At 45.2% G+C, this 20555-nt stretch overlaps 1 protein-coding gene across 9 annotated transcripts in view; it reads right to left on the bottom strand.

Annotated features, from left to right (window-relative positions):
* Window positions 1–3693: 3693 nt before the first annotated feature.
* The window catches only part of RFFL (ring finger and FYVE like domain containing E3 ubiquitin protein ligase), a 49297-nt gene continuing 32435 nt past the window's right edge, over window positions 3694–20555 (bottom strand). For all 9 annotated transcript variants that reach the window (XM_073315555.1, XM_073315554.1, XM_073315561.2 and 6 more), the window contains 5 exons: window positions 10507–10914; window positions 7946–8029; window positions 7305–7512; window positions 5612–5635; window positions 3694–5244 (listed from right to left, as the gene is read on the bottom strand). In XM_073315555.1, coding sequence (XP_073171656.1) covers window positions 5054–5244; window positions 5612–5635; window positions 7305–7512; window positions 7946–8029; window positions 10507–10914 — 915 coding nt within the window. In that variant the 3' untranslated portion in view covers window positions 3694–5053. The remainder of the gene's footprint in view (window positions 5245–5611; window positions 5636–7304; window positions 7513–7945; window positions 8030–10506; window positions 10915–20555) is intronic.

The raw sequence follows: 20555 nt of genomic DNA, 5'->3' as shown, positions 1-20555 counted from the left end.
CCTCACCGTAAACATTTGTGCCTCATTTCCAGTCTGAATGTGTCTAACCTCAAGTTCCAGGGATTGGAATTTTGCTATACTTTTGTCTGCTAGATTGAAGAGCCGTTTCTCATGTAGGTACTTACAGATTGTGATCAAGTCATCCCTTAAGAGAAGATTTAGCTAAACGGACTCCAGGATCCCTATCAATATCCGGGATGTTTTCCAATCTTTTCCCATTCTCATGGCTCTTCTCTAAACCCCCCTCCAATTTTTCAATCTCCTTGAATTGTGGCCACCAGACTATTCCAGTAGAAGTTGGTTACATCAGTGCCATGGAGAAGTAATCTGATCTCTTGGCTGCTGTGCACATTTCATGGAGTGAAACTTGGGAGCTGAGTTATTTGCAGGTTTTGCCATCTAAATATACTGCAGACTATTCCATGACACTAAACTTTATGAATAGACAGCTCATGTATGGCCTGGGGGTGGTACTCCTATAGAAAATAGGGTTGCAGAGAAATAGATGGATATTTAATGGGGGTTTGATAACTTGGAAAGTAAAAAATCATGGATTTTGGAGTCCAAGTGCTTTATTAGAAAGTTACTGTTGTGATTGTCCTAGTGTGTTACAAGCAAGGCTGGCTCAGAACAGCCAGACTTGTAGCTGCTGGGTCAGGTTCAAGTGATAGCATGATGCTCATGCTCCCAGTGCCATGGCGTGTGAAGCAGCAGATGCATCTTCTCCCCTGCCCCACCTTGTAGAACATGAAGCCTCCCTACTCTCCCCTCAACCTCTAGCTCCTGTAATGTGAATGTACCATGTGGTTTCTCCATCATTGCAGGGTAATGAAGTCTTTAGTCCAGGGAAGGCCACTCAGCACCCAAGGTTTGGGCTGGACTGTTTCACTCATGGCAGCACTTAAATAAGGTACTATAAGGAAAATTGTATTTGTCTCTCTGATTTTCCTAGGCTGCTTATAAAGGAAACGGTGGAAGCATGTAGATGCGGTGGGATGCTTGCTCTACCCCACTCATTTTATAACAACTTGCTTCTCAAGGTAATGCCTCTAACTTAAGGACTGTTCCATTCTAGCATGAACCGAAGATCTCTGGCTTGTTGGTGTCTAGGAATATTTCTCTAATCCACACTTGGATTATTTGTTTCTACCTCAAGTGAGGCAGTGTTCAGAGTTTTGTCATTCCATTGAATGTATCATTCCATTGAATGTGGACTGTAACCAAATTGCCTCTCAAAGTCATTTTAGAGATGGTCTAATGGATCTGATTATCAGGTGGGATGACCTATGCCCCTCAGGTACATAAAGCAATTTGATAAATTTAGGCCAAAACATGCTCAGGAATTCTAAGGAAACACACTGGGTTCTTCCTTTTCCAACAGTCTTCTTGGAATCAATTTAGTAAGATGCTCAAAAGGATTTCAGACATTTGTTAGTGAGGCCTATTAATGTAGGTTTTTATTTTAGTTTTCTTTCTCACTTTAAGCTTTAGGATGTAGTTTAACTTTGCATGTTGGTTACAAGTTGCTTTGCAGCGGTTGTGTTGGCTCTTATCAGTGTTTACACACACCTGCATTAAACACATAATATGAAAATGGCAAAAGGCTGATCACCCTCAAGTCCTGTTGACTTCAATGGCAGTTGACTACTTTGCTATAAGTAGGTTAAAGAATTCTACTGTTGAGAGTTGAGCTTTCTCCATCTTTTCTTCCTCAGACTTTTGAGGAAGAATAGCTCCAGGTTGGGTCGGGGGAGCTTGGTGATGAATTTACATTATATTCAGGTTCATATACTACACAGCATAGGGGTATTTTGTTTCATGCTTCTCCTTATCTTTTAAACTTCAAAAGCAGCAGTAAGTCAAACATCTCTGCCAAGCCCTCTGCTGTTCCCAAAAAGAGAGAAACTCAGAAAATATCAATAGTTGGATAAATCAAATTTTCACTTTATTATAAAATTATAAAGCAGAACTCTGTACCAAAACTAGTCTATTTACTAGGATTTAAAGAATTTAATAGAATCCATTTCAAGTAGAACATTAACTTTCAAAATATTTGAACAAATGTGTACAATGTACATAAAGCACTTGACTATTTTAATATATTTATTAGTTCAGATCAGTATATTCCTTTGGATTATGAACCAGTTTCTTCTAGTTTTTAAAAGTTTCACTTAAAAATAAATTCTATCAGTCACCCCTACAGCAAAGAATCAATTTTTGCAATGGGAAAACTATTCACTACCAAACTAGGAAGGCAAATTGCAAGCTTGAGGTGGGTGTGTACATCATCCCTGCAAAAACTGATCTGCACTAGGGCCTTTCTACTGTATAATACAGGCAGAAGAACCTTAGAGACCAGAAGCTAAGTAAACTTACTCACTGACTAGGGAAAGTGTCTTCCTCCACCTAAGCCCCTCCGGCCTGAGGTTATTGCTGAACATGGTAAAATGCATTATTTTTCACAGTGAATTTGCTAGATCAGGGGGTTCATAAGTTTAGGCCACATGTAGAGGTTGATGTAAACACCCTCTTCCCATTCATGATTGAACAGCTCAATAGTAACTTCAGCCATTACTTGTATGGGAAGAGTATTTAACATAATACACTTTAGCTGCTGGCAAAATATGTATCAGTACCCCTCTGTTTAGGAAAGTCTGGGCTCAGCCTTTTGCCAGAGATTATAAAAACAGGTCAAACTGTCCAGAAGTAGCAGCTCTCTTACCATGAAATGAAGAGAGACAGGGCAAGGACACAGATCCATGAAACAAGGTGAGGCTCCTGTCCTTCCTCTACAGGAACTGCTACCACTAAAAGTAAAGGCCTTCTCTAACAGACAGGTGCTGCAGATCACAGGGCAGAGGCCCCTTCCTTTAAATATCTATCCATGAATGATACTTATGAGCCACCAGGAATGGTTTACTCTCTTCCCCAAGAAAGACACCACGCACCCCAGGCATTTCTTGCAGCAGAGGCATTGCTACTGTTATTTACAGCACTGTTAAATAGTTGCAAAGCTTACATAGGTTGGCAGTTACTTAAGATTACCAGCTGTTACCACAAGCGTACCTAGATCCATCCATAGAAGCTGCTTCTTTACAGACCTCTCTAATGGTGCAGAGCCTAGGAATGGCCACTCTCATTTGAGTGGACAAATACAATTTTTGTATAGAGATGCTGCTCCTGGCCCCATACCATACCATGCATGCGCCCACACATTCATTCGGAACACCCCTGCACTTAGTATGATAATGTAAGAAGAACTCAAAGTTACAGTTCATGTAAGGCCTACAACTGTGTGTGAAAAACAATTGGAAACAACTGTTAAGCCTTAAATGGGTCCAGGAGCCATGTGGCATAAGATAAGACCCCAGTGTAACCCTAATTTAGCTGAAAAATCTTATTTAACGCATAATAGGATGATTTTGAAATTGAATATTTTTCTGGCAGTTCAGAATGGAGTATTTCCAGGACACCTTGTAAGATAACTTTTTTTTTTTAATACCCCATAGAGGGGAAAAAACACTGCAATAGGTCCACTGGGACTTTCTAAACCACAGATGTCATGAACAGCTTTTGATTGATGTCCCAAGTCTACCTTGCAGAATTCTCTCTAAGGGTGAAGCTGTAGCCTCATCCCCATAAAAGGAAAATGGAGAAGTTATCTTGTGCTCTTCAGCAAACCGTCTTTGCATATTTGGCAACACATCAGGACTCTGGAACAGTGAATTGGTAAACAGGCAGAAAAAGGAAGGCTGGGGACTGATCATCACTATCCTCAAATCATAAGACAAATCAGCAGACAGCAAGAAATGAGACTGAAAATACACAACCCAGCTGTAGAGGTTCACAGTGGAAAAAGTCCTCCAAACTTCACAATCTCTCTGACAGCTTCATCTCTAGGCCTTAGGAGATTGTTATAAGAATACACTGCTGAGAGCTTCATGATTGAAATGTCTCACCAATCCCTTTTAGGAGCATAGGCAGTCCTAGACCAAAATCTCACTACTCTGGCCATAGTGGATTTTTCCACTAGTGTTCAAACATGGTAGGGGACTAGGGCCTCAGGGTCCCAACTCATTAGTCACTGGAGGAGGTTGACTCTCAGCCAGTTCAGGTATACAGGGATTTCTTACGTACCCTGCAGGCGACACACCGTCCTTTGGTGTTATAACAAAGAACCACCAAGGAAAGGCAAATTGTAGGCGGGAGGAAGACAAATGCTGCCTATGCTGGGTAAGCTTCAAGAGGAGGCTCTATGCCCTAAGCCACTTCACTGCCTCTTGTCTTTCAAAGGGGAAGAATGCATCTTTAACAGTATGAAGTCTTGCCTCCTTTCCATATTAAGGTGTAGCAATAGTGAATGTTCCACCGTGATCTTACAGGGCTTGGCTTTGAAATAAATTCTGAATATGAAAAAGCTAAAGGCCACAGAGGACAAAAGTTCAGCCTGGCCTGCAAGCATAAGGAACTAGAGATTAAAATAAAGTTACACGTTTTTTTTAAAAAAAAGCAAAGCCTAGGGAGAGGGAACCAGCCCAATAAGATTTTGTTCCCTGAAAATAAAAATACCAGTGGATGTGTGACCTGGAACAGAGCAAATTAAAGAGGGAACCAGAATGGGAGAATTCAGTAGCAGCAAAACAAAAGCAAATGTCGTGCCAAAACCTCAGTCCACCTTATTTATTACTGTGGAGGAAATAAGCCTCAGAAGCTGGGGTCAGTTTTGGAAAGCCAAGTGATTATTTGTCCCCCCTCATCAGTTGATCAAGCTAGCCTAGAATGCAAGCTGTTAATTATTTCCGTCTCTGCTGCTGACGGTGGGCTCCTGGAGTCTAGGTACTGCAGGGTAAAGCACTGTGGTGTGAAGGGCACAGCCAGTCAATGGCTTTAATCAGAACAATTCCCCAAGCTTTCTCCTTTCTTCATCTCGCCTGTGAACTTCAGGTTTCTTGTGAGGTCCTGCGTGCCAGTCTCTGACCTACCTGTAGAGGTTTTTGACCATCTCTAACAGCGGATGAGGCTTTAAGGCAACACTGGTCTTCCTCATGCTCACTCAGGACTTAAATACATGGACAGCTCTTATCACATACTGCCTGCATATGGGACACTCACTCATACGCTTTCCACACTTGGTGCAGGTGACCATGTGGCCACATTCTAACAGGACACAGTCGATGGGTGAGTCCATACAGATTTTGCAGAGATTCTCTTCAGTGCTAGGGAGCCCTGCACTGCCTGAGGAAACTGAAGACAAAAGGGGTTATACGTATTAGATTTAAAGAAACGATATCATGGCGTTAGGACAGGATGTTCAGTGTTATCCAATACACATATATTAATAGTGGCTTCAGTGTCAAATATCAAATTATGTATAATTATGTGAGACTAAAGTTCAGAAGCGCCATCTTTTCACAAGTGTACTAAGCACTTGTAAACAGTCCTGCTCCTGGCCCTGCATTGATACCGATGTGGGACTATTTACCTGATCATCTGAGAAGGAGGAGCTGAAAATTTATGCCTAGAACAAACACCCCCCCATATGAGCACACAAGAGCAACAACTAGTCCTGAGAATCTTTGTGGTGAGATCGTTGAACAAACAAATTACTTACCATTTTGATCATCCGTGTCAGAAACTGCAATATAAAAAGAGAGGAGAAAAGCTGCATTATGTAGGACAACGACTATGGGTAGGCTAATAGATTGTCTACTTCAAGTACAGTTAATTTAAGACCTTACAAAGCAAAATGACTATCTTAAATTATTTCTGTATTTTATAAAAAGACATCACTTGAACTCCAATTTTGTGGTTTTACACAATTTCTCTAAAAGTTTTCCTCACTATGTTCTGGTACAAAAGATCCTCACAGGAGGCAAACTGAGTGACTATGCAAAGTGTTTGGCTAAAGCACAAAGTAAACAAAATGCAGGAAGAAAAGTCTTCTGGTCCTTCCTTTAGTTATAATCTTACTTTAACGATAGTACGTTACAAATTTCAGAGAGAGGTTTGATTTAAGTTGATATTCCCCTGTAAATGATGATCAAAAATAAATACAGCTCTAAACCTGAAAATTAAAGATTCTGTTCTTAAAATGATTCTCAACAATTGGCATAGCGGGTTTCCATGTTTATCTCCTCTCAGAGTCCATAACAAATAGCCTCAGTTTACAAATAAAGAAACGTTTTTTTCTAACTACTAGCCCTGAAACTCAACCTGAGTTCTGAGAATTAAAATGGGTTCTTTCCTTGTTGCAAGTCACCCCCAGGAACAAAGAATCTGCAGAGCTAACAAAGCCCTCAGTGAGACCTATATAACAACTATTTTCCAACTACTGCCCCTCAGTAATAACCTATAGAAACTGCTGGCCACAGATATGCATGGATGCATCTGGTTGGAACTTAACAGTTCTGGTGATGATGCACAAGAATTAGGTGGGTTTCAGACTAGCAGCCATGTTAGTCTGTATTTGCAAAAAGAAAAGGAGGACTTGTGGCACCTTAGAGACTAACAAATGTATTTGAGCATAAGCTTTCGTGAGCTACAGTTCACTTCATCTGAATGCATCCGATGAAGTGAGCTGTAGCTCACGAAAACTTATGCTCAAATACATTTGTTAGTCTCTAAGGTGCCAAAAGTCCTCCTTTTTTTAAGAATTAGGTGGTAGCTCGAATCTTCCACAGCTCTGTTGGCTCTGGCAGGAAGAACACATTTTGTCACTAGAGTCAATCACTCTCACTCTCAATACACAATGGAGCAGTTGCCTTCCTGAGTTGAACCACACTAACAAAGCTTTTATGTAGGTAAACACATGTAGTGGTAAACCATAGGCTTGGCAGGTTAGATTATTGGTAAATATGGATAAACAGGTTTCACAGTACAAACAAACTGATGAATTAAATATTTCCATCAATAATCAAAATGTACACATAAGCAAAGTAAGATAGGGCTGCTTTAGAACTTAAGAGTTTGATTTAAGGATATTTACTTTGTATCTTTTGACGTGAGGTTGACAATTAGTGTTACCTCACCCACCTTGTCTCTTTAAGCCTAACCATAAGTTTACCAGCATTCACTCTGACACGCTCTTGCCTTGTTTATTTAGTCCTTGATGCCTCTGTCCCAACTCTCACTTGCAAAGGGCAGAGGCAGAAACTTTTGGAGGAGCCATTCGAGAAGAGGGAGGGAAGAAAAAGGAGACTATAGCCCCTTCTCCCTTTGACTTGCTGCTTGCTTCTGCTGATGCCAAAGCGAAGAGTTGAGAAAGACAGTTAGTCTGGCAAACTGATTCAGTTCCTCCTCCTTACCCAGATGCTGAAGGTCCTTCTCTTTATAAAGACGGGTCACTCTCTCCATCAGCTCCCACTTCTCACAGCAGCCTTTATAGTTAACAAAGTTGCGAGCCAGGATTTCCTTCAGCTGTCGCACAGAGAGTGCATCAATGTCTCCGACACTCGTTAGGTCAGAAAGAGAGGCCCTCCGTCCCTGTACCAGGTTATCCTCCGAGTCAACAGACTGAAATGGAACAAAGACAGACTAACATTTGACCTCACAATGTGATGACAGAATTCAAAGCAGCTTTTCGTAGGTTTACTAGCAGGAACTCATCCATGGAGGTGAATGATCTTTCATCCCTTCAGTTACGAGGAACACAAGGGCCTTCTAGGAGGGAGATAAAAGCACTTCCTCCTATTATAAAGTTACATTATAATGTCCTCCACTATGGAGGACACATGTGTTAAAGTGACACCAGGTTCTCTGCATATGTCCTGCCATTCTCCACGTACAGAAAAGTGTCTTCTGGCAGCTGTACTCCGAACTGCTATTCTGCTGCTCTGTGCAGTACCCGCGGTAGGGGCAATTCTTCACTAGCTGGCTGTTGGACGAAATAACCCTTATAAGAACCCTTCCTAGTTCTATGGTCTGATTTTAGGGGACACACACAAACCTGTGTCTCCTCCTCTGTTGGTGCTTCTGCTGCATTCTCAATTTCTGTCATATCGTCTTGGCTTGGCGGCACATGCCCATTTGCCTAGAAGAGGAAATAAATCTTTCACCAGCAGGGAATCTCCCTGCATATCCAGAGTGGAAATGGGCTTGAGCACAGAGCTCAAGTGTGGAATTAGGAAAGTCATTACAAGACAAAACAGAGCCACGTTAGCAGAAAGTAAGTTTCCTATACTACATTCCTGACACTTAAACAAGTAAAACTCAATTTGAAACTTTAGTGTTACATTTGGCCCTTTCAGGTCCCACCTTATTATATATTGAGCCCTGTTAGAATACTTGATGATGTACAATATACCCCCACATGTTGTTCTCACGGGGCTTACGAGTCTGGACTGGGAGGAGACAGATGGTATAGAGACTCAAAATGGCGTTGCACAAAGCCACCTGATTATCATGATGTGAAATCTTGACACTGCTCTACAATCCTTCATTGTGAGGTGGCATCCATGTGTGATGTCACTGACAGCACAATCACTAGAATATGTCAAGAATTTGTGCTGTGTTTCTCATTGAGAGACCACTTGATGGCGCTCTTCAAGATTGCTCAGATCAGTTACTCAATGACCATTAGGGCACGGTGCTCTCTGCACATTGTTGCTGGGTTTGGGGTGTTGTGTTGGAGATGTTAAGTGAGGGATTAGTTGCCTCTCTCCTCCAGCTCCCACACCTCAAACTGCTCTGGAGATTACGGCTTCCCTAGAGTGGAGTGCTGTGTGGACAGGTAGGGGTGAGAAGCTGCAATGGGGACAGGACAATGGCAGCTGGAGAGGGAGGGCAGGGGTTCTGAACACTGGACTGGGTGAAAGGAACAGACCTGTAATCCCAGTTCCTATTGATTCCCCATCTGTGGCTTTGGGCATGGTATTTATCCTCTCCACCTCAGTTTGCCTTTTAGTAAAAATGGAGAGAATGTTCCCCTACTACTTAGGGTAACTGTGATCAGTTAATATCTGTAAAACTTTAGGAAAATGAAAAGCATTTTAAGAGCTGATATTACTGAGAATTCCCACAAGATGACCAGATGAAACCAGGAGTCAAGCCAGGAGCTGAAATTTGCTGGAGAAAAAACTTAGAACTCATAGGTGAACACAGGTATTTCCAAACATGAGCTACCGCGATGGCAGTAAGAAGCCCTTCTAACTCCACACGTGAAAGATGTCCTCAAGAATAACTCCATTTTTAAACAAGATACCATGCCTCATGATACACCTATAGAGAAACTAAGCAGCACACTTTCTGAGATGGCCCCGGGATAATTAAGCCCGCCAGGAAGGCCCAGAGTAGATGTTAAACATTAAAGATTTGTCTAAACAAACAGTTCACAGGAAGCTGGCGTGTAAATCCACCTCGCACTAGTGCACTAAGTATCTGCATGGACCCTGCTGCCATGCACTCAAAGTTCCACAGTGCACTTGGATCTATCCCACTTTGAAATAGGAGTAGATTAAAGCACAGTAGGGAACTTCTAGTGTGCGGCAGGCTAATGTGAGGTAGATTTACACCCCAGCTTGCTCTGAACTTAGTGTTTGTATAGACAAGCCCTAAGGAAACATTCCACAGCAGTCAGTAGAAAGCCTAACAACAAAGCAAGGCAATATAAATAATCAGATGACTAATTTCCTCTAAAAGAATTCAGCTGGACCGTTTCTGGCACTCTCTGTGCCAGGACTAATAACTTTTGGCCTCAGTCAAAGCATTTCTGCAGACCCAAATCAGTAGATGATCAGACTCCAGGAGCCCCCTCAACCATCCTCCTCCCCCACTGTTTCAACTCCAATATCACTTTGAAATTTTGGAGACCTCCTGGCACAAGAAATAAGGAAATACAGAATGAGGATATAACATTTTAACAGCTGCTTGTAGTTGTCAGTATGATATCAACATCCTGGCTAGAAAAGGAAGTAAAATATGCTTTAGCATCAGTATAGATATTAAATATCCATATAACTTATTAGTCACAGGAGTATCCAGTGCTGATGTAAGGGTGCAAAACAAAGCAATGATCAGACTGCCTTAAAACAGTGACTGAAGTATCCAGTATATCCAAACAAGATCCAAAAATAAGGTTGAAAGTCCAAAAAAAAAAAAAATTAAATTCCATTAATGCAGGCAGGACAAATGCCACAACTGACAAACAGCAACAATGAAACTCACAAGTTAGAACAATTCAGAAACTAAAGGAATTCATTCTACAGCAAAATGTCTGAGGTCCTTACTCAAACACTGCAATCAGTGGGTGTTTGCCTAAGCAAGGACCTCAGGATTTGACCCCCTGGACTTAGCTTTACTATGAACATGGGACAGCCATGCGTAATACGCAGCTGAAGCACTGTCGTTTGTGGTAAATAGAAGTCCTGCAGTCTCATGGCACTGATCTTTAATCAAGGAAGATATGTGCAGAATTTTGATGGCAAAAACACAGGCAGCATCTCAATAATTAATCTGACAACGAGAGGGAATAAGTACACTAAAGGTGCTTCTAACTGGAGACTGGTGTACCTGTTGATGTTCCTGAGTTATTGGACTCAAGATGGAGTCTGCAGACACTGGAGAGGTATCTCCATGTGAGGTAGAAGATGCTGTGCTGGTCTCTGGCAGAATCACAAAGCTTTGCTGTCCAGATGTGCCAGAATTTAACGGTGGGATTCGTATTCTATCCTCCTGGGTGATTACAGGCTGTTGCCCAAGAATCAGGAACACCAGGTCTTCCTTTTCACGGCACAACTCTGTGGAAACCTCGTGGAGTGCCAGATAGTCTCGTAGATCCTTCACCTTCATCTTTATCAACTCCTCCCGCTGAAACGCTGTGGCTTGGAACCGCTGACAGAGATGGCAGAGAAGGGGACTGCTTTCAGGTTGGCTTGAACAGGAAGTGCAAAAATTCTTTTTACAGTCAAAGCAGATGTGCTGCTCAAAACAGAAGAGGGGGAGAGAAAAGACACCAAGCCACAAAGGTTTAGAGTGATTATCGAAGAATGGTATTGGGGTTAACCAACATGCAAGCTGGAGATAATATAAATTGAAGCCCATGTCCTAGATCAGTGGTTTTCAAACTGCAGGTCGTGACCCAGTACTGGGTTGCAGAATGTAAGACACTGGGTCCCAGCGGCTCTGGTCAGCACCACCGACCGGGCCATTAAAAGTCCCGACCTGTTGCGACAGCACACTATGTCCCAGAAGCAGCCAGCAGCAGGTCTGGCTCCGGAGGGGGGGGGACACGACACTGGGCTCCGCCCGCTGCCCCCGCCCCGAGCACCAGCTGCACACTCCCATTGGCCAGGAATCAGCCAATGGAAGCTGGGGGGGGGGGGGGCAGTGCCTGCGGGTGACAGCTGCACAGAGCCACTTGCGTGCTTCTGTCTAGGTGCCGGACCTGCTGCTGGCCACTTCTGGGGAGCAGCATGGTCCATAGTGCCAGGACAGGCAGGAAGCCTGCTTTAGCACCCCCCCGCTGCGCTGCTGACTGGGAGCCGCTCAAAGTAAGCCTGTGCTCCCACCTCTGAGCCCCCCCAAACCCAGAGTCCCCTCCTGCACCCCAAACCCCTCATCCCCAGCTCTACTGAAATCAACCGTTTTCTTCAACTGGGCCACCAGAAAAAAAGTTTGAAAACCACTGTCCTAGATAAATCAAACCTTATTTATGAAAGATATGTCAAGCACACAATGTGTGCTGTTGACTGAAAGAAAATTAACAAATATTTCTGACGTGTCTGGATTCAACACACAGTTCTTATAAAAGAAATTAGATAAATTCTGTTACACAAATCACAAAAATGTTTTTAAACAATAATGAATGCCAACACTGCAACGGTTTTCAATGGTTTATTCTGAACCCATCTGCCCAGCTAAATCACAGATGGAATACAACAGATCTATCTATTGTGATACAGCATGGCCAGAGGGCAGCAGGAAAGGGTCAGAAGGGAGCCTTATTCCCTGTAGAGGGAAGAAAGTTTGCTATAGATTAATTAAAGCACCTGAAGCCAGTCATCTGATCTGCTTCAATCAGACAAGGGAAGGAGTTGAAGCAGAGTGGATTGGTGCTGGAGCAGAGAGCAGTTTGGAGGGAAGCAGAGGAGAATTTGGAGAAGTGCTGCAGTGGGCTAAGACGACCAAGACCCTAGGTAAAGGGACACCTGGTTTGTGCAGAGGGAGGGCAGGAAGCCCCACAAGCTGAAGGGCAGGAGACGGAAGTAGCCCAGGGGAAGGAACCTCTAGTTTAAGCGATTTACCGCTATCCCTAGGGCCCCTGGGCTGGGACCCGGAGTAGAGGGCGGGCCCGGGTCCCTCCCTCTCCACTCCCCTCCTCTAGGACACTAGTGGGGCAGTTAATACCCCAGTTCAGGGGTGAGAAACGGTGCCCTGAACCCCCCCAAGAAGAGAAAGCGCGAGACCCATCAAAGTAGTGCCGGCAATATGCCACACTATCCTATAAGGGAACAGACTTTCCGAAGTAAATCAGATGTGTGTGCTGGTTTAAAAATGTAAACAGTAGCATGCATAAATTATCTGCTGGGGGAGGCCTCTGCCACGAGGAAAGGAAACAAGAAGAAGTTTTACAACAATGGCCAGTTTTTCAAAATAATTTAGCTTCTATTTTCCAAAATAAGTAGCAAGGTTTTCAAAGGAGCCCAGCACACTGGCAACAAGGTAAGTTCTTCAGAACCTGGCCTTCAACGTCACAATGACAGTGGCTGGGTGCTAAGTATTTTGGAACATCTGAGCTCTTCTGAGAGCCTGGCGGCTTCAAGCATCAAAACCAATTTTAATGTTTAAGTTCTGTTTGTTCATATCTAAGTTTTTCTACTACCCTCAGCACCCTGGGCACAGGGGCTTGATTTTCAGAGGTTCTGAACACTCACAGCTCCTGCTGACAGCTGGAACTCTGTTCAGCATTTCTGAAAGTCAGGTGAGAGCACTCACAATAGGATCATCATTAGGACAGTCACTTGAGTCCTCCTTCTCTCCTGTTTTTTTGTTTGTCTTTTTGTTTGTTTTTTTATGCATGGATGGATTCAGTGCTAGTAAAAGGTGCCAGGTCAGCCGTACTTGGGACACTTCCCCTCTACAAAACAGGTACAGCGTATGCAGTAATGTACAAACTTTCGGTCCCCTCCTAAGTCTGGCAGTTTACCTTAACCTCAAGAGTGACCACCTCTAGGGTGTGACTCAGCAAGCTGATTCAGTACTTTGCCCTTCTCTTGAGATTGCCAGTTACGAAGGAGATTTTTGTGTCAGGATCAGTTCTCCACTGGCAGTTGGACTGAGACCAAACTTTGGTGGCCTATGCGACAGATCAGCCATTAGATCATTTTCTATCACTACAAACTTGAACTGGATTTGTATTCTATTACTAATCCCCCTGTTTCCCACATCCATTTAGTCACTGGCTTTCTTCCTTTAGATTTCACCATAAATTTGCACTCCCGTCCAGACTCTTTAGCGCTATGCAGTAAGTAAGGCTAAGATTTTGTCACGTCACAGACAATAAAGAAAAATTCACGGAAGCCGTTACCTGTCCGTGAGTTTTACTAAAAACATCTGTGACAAAATGGGGATCTGTGGATTCCCGTACAGCCTGCCCGCTGTATGTGTGGCTAGGTGCTCCAGGGTCCCCCACCACAGGTTGGATATCAGAGCTCAAGGGGCCCCCCATTACCCACAGCTCCAAGGGCCCACGGCGGCCAGGAGCTGCTGGGTCCCCCCCCTCCTGGGAGCTGCAGGTTGCCCCCACCACCTGTGGCAGCCGCGAGCTGCCCCTGCCACCCACAGCTCTGGGGTCCTATGGCAGCCGCGAGCTGCCCCCATTGCCCACCGCTCCGGGGGGCCTACAGCAGCTCCATGGGCGCCTGCCGTTAGCCAGGAGCTTGGAGCTTCCACTGCCGCCTGCGGTGGCCAGGAGCTGCGGGGTTCCCTGCTGCCTGTCGGGGCCAGGAGCTTTGGGTTTCCCCTACCACTTGTGGTGGCTTGGAGCTCCAGGGGCCCTGCCACTTACCCTGCAGCACTCTGCCCCTCACGGACAATGGGGGATTCTGCGGCTCCTAAATGCTGCAGGCTGCAATCATGGAGGTCACTGGAAGTCTCAGAGTCCGTGACTTCCGCACCCTCTGTGACTAAATCGTAGCCTTAGCAATAAGGAATCAGAACTTGGGCTTGAAAGCAAGAGATAGAAACTCTTGAACCAAACACAAAAAACCTCTTTTTTGTTTTATGAATTACTTATGGTGAATGAGAAAATCTTCAACTCCACTGTGCATAAAGTTCAAAGAAAGCAGATTTATAGATTCACGCCTCTGAGTCAGCTGTTTTAGAACAGGAATTCAGGGTGTGGTTTTTGAGCTTGATCTGTTCGGATGTTTTCTTCTCGTGGATAATGCCTTGAGAGGTATGACTACTATACCTCTTAAATAAGCTCCCTCTCAACCTAGATCACTGCTCCCCCATTTTACCCTACTGAAGGGTAAATATCCAGCTGAATCCCTGGCCAGTGACATCTGTGGGACTTCTGCTGGTGTTCTGGAACTTCATAAAAGACCTGTTAATGGGGCTCGATGGAAAGATGCAAAACCTCCTCCCATAAACATTTCTAGATAAGAATCATCTCCACCCCTTTATACCTATCCTGAGGTTATCACATAATCAGTACAGATCGTAAATCAGGTCTCAAGATTCCTATTCACCAAAGCACACAATCTGTCTCAGGAGAAGAACACTCCTATGCAGGACAAAAGTAATTCAAGTCCATTAAACTACAAGGTGAGTTGCTGGCAGGAAAGTCATAGAATCATAGAATATCAGGGTTGGAAGGGACCTCAGGAGGTCATCTAGTCCAACCCCCTGCTCAAAAGCAGGACCCATACCCAATTAAATCATCCCAGCCAGGGCTTTGTCAAGCCTGACCTTAAAAACTTCTAAGGAAGGAGATTCCACCACCTCCCTAGGCAATGCATTCCAGTGTTTCACCACCCTCCTAGTGAAAGTTTTTCCTAATATCCAACCTGAACCTCCCCCACTGCAACTTGAGACCATTACTCCTTGTCCTGTCCTCTTCCACCACTGAGAATAGTCTAGAACCATCCTCTCTGGAACTACCTCTCAGGTAGTTGAAAGCAGCTATCAAATCCCCCCTCATTCTTCTCTTCTGCAGACTAAACAATCCCAGTTCCCTCAGCCTCTCCTCATAACTCATGTGTTCCAGACCCCTAATCATTTTTGTTGCCCTTTGCTGGACTCTCTCCAATTTATCCACATCCTTCTTGTAGTGTGGGGCCCAAAACTGGACACAGTACTCCAGATGAGGCCTCACCAATGTCGAATAGAGAGGGACGATCACGTCCCTCGATCTGCTCGCTATGCCCCTACTTATACATCCCAAAATGCCATTTGCCTTCTTGGCAACAAGGGCACACTGCTGGCTCATATCCAGCTTCTCGTCCACTGACACCCCTAGGTCCTTTTCCGCAGAACTGCTGCCTAGCCATTCAGTCCCTAGTCTGTAGCTGTGCATTGGGTTCTTCCGTCCTAAGTGCAGGACCCTGCACTTATCCTTATTGAACCTCATCAGATTTCTTTTGGCCCAATCCTCCAATTTGTCTAGGTCCCTCTGTAGCCTATCCCTGCCCTCCAGCGTATCTACCACTCCTCCCAGTTTAGTATCATCTGCAAATTTGCTGAGAGTGCAATCCACACCATCCTCCAGATCATTTATGAAGATATTGAACAAAACCGGCCTCAGGACCGACCCCTGGGGCACTCCACTTGACACCGGCTGCCAACTAGACATGGAGCCATTGATCACTACCCGTTGAGCCCGACAATCTAGCCAACTTTCTACCCATCTTATGGTGCATTCATCCAGCCCATACTTCCTTAACTTGCTGACAAGAATACTGTGGGAGACCGTGTCAAAAGCTTTGCTAAAGTCAAGAAACAATACATCCCTGCTTTCCCTTCATCCACAGAACCAGTAATCTCATCATAGAAGGCGATTAGATTAGTCAGGCATGACCTTCCCTTGGTGAATCCATGCTGACTGTTCCTGATCACTTTCCTCTCAAGTAAGTGCTTCAGGATTGATTCTTTGAGGACCTGCTCCATGATTTTTCCAGGGACTGAAGTGAGGCTGACTGGCCTGTAGTTCCCAGGATCCTCCTTCTTCCCTTTTTTAAAGATTGGCACTACATTAGCCTTTTTCCAGTCATCCGGGACTTCCCCCGTTCGCCACGAATTTTCAAAGATAATGGCCAATGGCTCTGCAATCACAGCTGCCAGTTCCTTTAGTACTCTCAGATGCAACTGATCCGGCCCCATGGACTTGTGCACGTCCAGTTTTTCTAAATAGTCCCTAACCACCTCTTTCTCCACAGAGGGCTGGCCATCTATTCCCCATGTTGTGATGCCCAGCACAGCAGTCTGGGAGCTGACCTTGTTCATGAAGACAGAGGCAAAAAAAGCATTGAGTACATTAGCTTTTTCCACATCCTCTGTCACTAGGTTGCCTCCCTCATTCATTAAGGGGCCCACACTTTCCTTGGCTTTCTTCTTGTTGCCAACATACCTGAAGAAACCCTTCTTGTTACTGTCCAGCTTCACCAGTTTCCCCCTCCTCCCCCCACTTGTTAATATAAAATATTACTGTTGGTCTGATTTGTTGGACACTGGACTCCTGAAGGGATCTAGTCAATGTAACACTGTTCAGTGCAAAGATGGGGAGTGTTGTCTGTGCACCATCTAGATTAGTTGAGCGAACAATCCCTATTTTAACAACCTACAGTGGGGGTGCTCATCACAGGGGCATCTGGATACATTACACAAATATTAATGGAGAACATCTATTGTGGCCAATACTTTCCCTCTTCCAGTTAGCCATCAGAGAAGATTAGAGGGGAGATGCAATGCTTTAGTTTAGAAGCATCTGGTAGTCGTATCTGAAAAGATTGAGTTTTTCACCACACTCAAAACCTGGCAGACTGGCTCTGAAGGAACAGCAGAGGGACCTCATTCCACAGCTGAGGACCCTTCGCCTAGAATGTCCCTGCATTTAACACTCCGGAGCACAGAGGTGTTCAGCTACCACAGGGGCATAGTACAAGAGATACATCATCTAACTGATCTCAGCAAGCGATCAGCAACAATAACCCTGTCACAGTTCAGGGCAACAACCTGTATCCCCCCTCCATGGTCCCTCAAGCCCACCTGCTCTAGGTTCCCAGTTCCTCAGTCATCACCTCTCCCGAGAGAGGTGCGTGTCCACCCTCCCTCCCAACCAAGGTTTTTCAGGACTGCGCAGTTGCGTACCTACACTGAGTTCCCCAGCAAATCAGAGTGCCTACAACAGGCCAGGGTGCTTTGCTTTCTCTCTGAAGGCTATGAACAGCTGTAATTGACAACCATTACAAGCTACCACACAGCTCTCTCTAAGCAAGTGTGTTTATTTTTAAGATGAAAGCATTAGAGAAAATATATTAAAAATAATAAAATAACCTATATGCATCCTAAAAAGCTAAGCAGAGATCAGCCCTTAACTCCAACAAGGTCTCTGGTAGGAGTCAATCCTTCAAACCCAACAAAGGGTTTATTCCTTTGGTTACAAGTTCATAACAGCCTTACTTCAGAACCAGAACAACCAGTCTTCCCTTTATACAGCTTGCGCCTTTGATCTCGGCCTCATGTAACAGATGATCAGCAGACAAAGGCCCACTTCTCAGGGCGTAGCTTCAAAAGGCTGCATTTTTGTATAACTGGCCGTGGAGAATTTGCATTCACCTCTCTGTAGATACTTCCCAGGAAATTCATTTCATGTTTATTGTCTCAAAAGTCCATTCTTGTCTGACATATATTGTTTAATATAGTCCTTTGATCATCCAGGCCTTACATCACATCTCTCTACAGAAGTTACATATAGTCTCAGGCCAGAATAATACATAACCTTTGCATTTAATACAATGGACTCCAAATATATTTAAATGTAATTCTATATGTTTTTTTCAAGGATATTGCAGGGAATTGCCATATCTGTCACAAATGCCAACCTATCAGCTAATTTTATAATATTTTAATCAAAACACTGCCTAGAACTTAATCTTTGACAGCACGCTCTAAATTGTGAAAGGTTCAGTTTGCACTAACAACTAGGGTTCCAGAGATTATAGAATTCCTATTCAATTCACTTGGCACATCATTTTGTTTGAGATAAAAGTGAGTCAATGCCAACATTCAAGATTTAACAAGAGCTATTGTTTTATATCTTACACCTGAGCTTGCCAGGAGCTTTTCCAGTAAGTATTCTTCAGAGAAAATGGCCTTCCTGAAAATGTCAGCCAGTGGCTGAGACACGTAAACCTTTCTCAGGGGGCGGAAGAGGAGGCAGCAAGGAGAACTTGACCTTGCCCCAGAAGAATGCCTGGTCTACCTTGCTACCAGCAGGAAAAAATATAAAATCAGCGAAGCCTGACTTAAATTAATGGTCATCCTGTGAAACAGAAAGCCAGGATCAGAAGTTAGCTTGGAGAATAAGGAAGACAAGATTGCTTTCACTACCAAGAACAATTGAATGTCCTTTAAAGATGCTTCAATGATTATATAAAGGCATCTTATTAGATACAAAGAAAATGTCCACACTTGCCTCATTGCAACCGTCTTCACTGTTCTCTGCCCTGATCCATTTAACAATGTATCAGGACTGATATATATGTGGTAAGGGGGTTGAATACCCTGAAAAAATATATTTTTTGAGAGGTCAACGTTCTGTTGAATCTCACTTCTAACAAATTCATTTATCTGTATGGCCTCCAATTTGAAAGGACTTCGCTTTCATATTCATTATGTTTTACATATAAGTGGCTTGATTTAAATATTAACTGGGTATCACAGTTCAAAGTAACTGCTTCAGCCATCCTAGGATAGGATACAGAGTTCTTCGAGTGCTTGCTCATATCGATTCCAATGAGGTGCGTGCGTGCCACGTGCACGGCCGTCGGAGAATTTTTACCCTAGCAACACCTGGTAGGTCGACTTTGTAGCCCCCTGGAGTGGCACCTTCATGGCGCTTGATATATACCCCAGCCGACCCGGCGCTTCCTCCGTTCCTTCTTACCACCCGTAATGGCCATTGGAACTGTGGAGTTCAGCTTTGCTGGTCTCCACTCTCGCTAGCACTTACAGTTGCTAGTTATAATAGTTCATAGTTTATAATCGCTCATAGTTATACTTGTAGTTAGTTAGGATTAGTGGGTTGGGGGGGTTTCCTCTCCTCCCCGATTTTCTATTGGGCTCATGCCCAAAGCTCCAGGATTCAAGCCCTGCAGTTTCTGCTCTAAGCCCATGCCAGTGGGCGACCCACACAACTTGTGCCTGAAGTGTCTGGGGGAGTCTCATCAAGCAGACAAGTGCAGGATCTGCAAGGGTTTTCATCCCCGGACCAAGAAGGAGCGGGACTTTCATCTCAAACAGGCCTCAACCTCCTGCGGCGCGCCAAGATCCGGCACCGAGCGCCTCGGTGCCCAGCGCTCCAGCAGGAGCAGCACCACGGTTGGACTGTGACTGAGACCCGCAGCACCGACGCTCCCCGGCACCGCAGCCGACATCATCGGCCCGGCACCACTCCCACTCTCCTGACAAGAAGTGGCACCAGAAACCAGCAAAGGCTGGCCCGCCGACACAGAGGCCAGCCTCCTTGGAACCGCCTCTGGAGGCGCGTCCCACAGGGGAATGTCGAGGGGCACAATCTACGGCCTCAGCACCGTGGACTCCAGCCCTGGGAGGAGAGCCGTTAAGTCCGGTACCCCTGGACTCCCCGGTACGCAGCGTGGTCAAGGTCCATTTGCCATCCACCCCGGATACCTTTGCGACTGCAAGGGACCTTATTGCCATGATAGCATCGGCATCCCCATAGCCTCATGCCAAAGCACCGGTACTGCATGTGTGGCACCGTCCCGAGGCAAGCTGGCCCTGATCCACCCATCGGCACCGTCGGTCGAGCCACGGCACTGATCTCGTTCTCGGCACCGTTCCCGCTCGCAGTCCCGGCACCACTCTGCCCACTGGTTGCCGTCAAGGAGCAGATGCCGGACCCGATGCTGCTCCCAATGCCGCTCATCGTCTAGAGCCAGGTCCAGATCCAGGCACTGTTCCAGATACCGGCGCCGCTCCACAGCATTGTGGCACCGTTCACTTCACCCCGTTGGCACGACCCCGTGCAGATCCACTCGGCACCACCGTGGCCTTCCTGTTCCATTTCCCATTCTTCGGGATCGGAGGCAGGGTCGCGCTTCTCGGACTGCCGCCATTGGGACCATAGCCACCTGGAGTCAGGGGCTGGGCATTGGCAGGCACAAGAGCAGGGTCCTGCTCAAGGGTCCACCCAATGGCTGTTCTGGACACACTGGGAGTACCACCAAGCACAGGGTGCTCTGTCTGGGGCTTCTCGCTCAGCCCCGTCTGAGCCACGAGTGCCAGAGGCTACTGCCACTCAGCCGCCGCCCCGGGAGGCATGGAGACCATGGTGGCTCCTCTTCCCGCTGCAGGACCTCCTCTAACAGCAGTTCCTG

This window comes from Lepidochelys kempii, chromosome 17 (genome assembly GCF_965140285.1).
Source record: "Lepidochelys kempii isolate rLepKem1 chromosome 17, rLepKem1.hap1, whole genome shotgun sequence".
NCBI classification, from domain to species: Eukaryota; Metazoa; Chordata; order Testudines; family Cheloniidae; genus Lepidochelys; species Lepidochelys kempii.
Note: the sequence above shows the minus strand (reverse complement) of the source record. Positions and strands in the feature narration are given on the sequence as shown.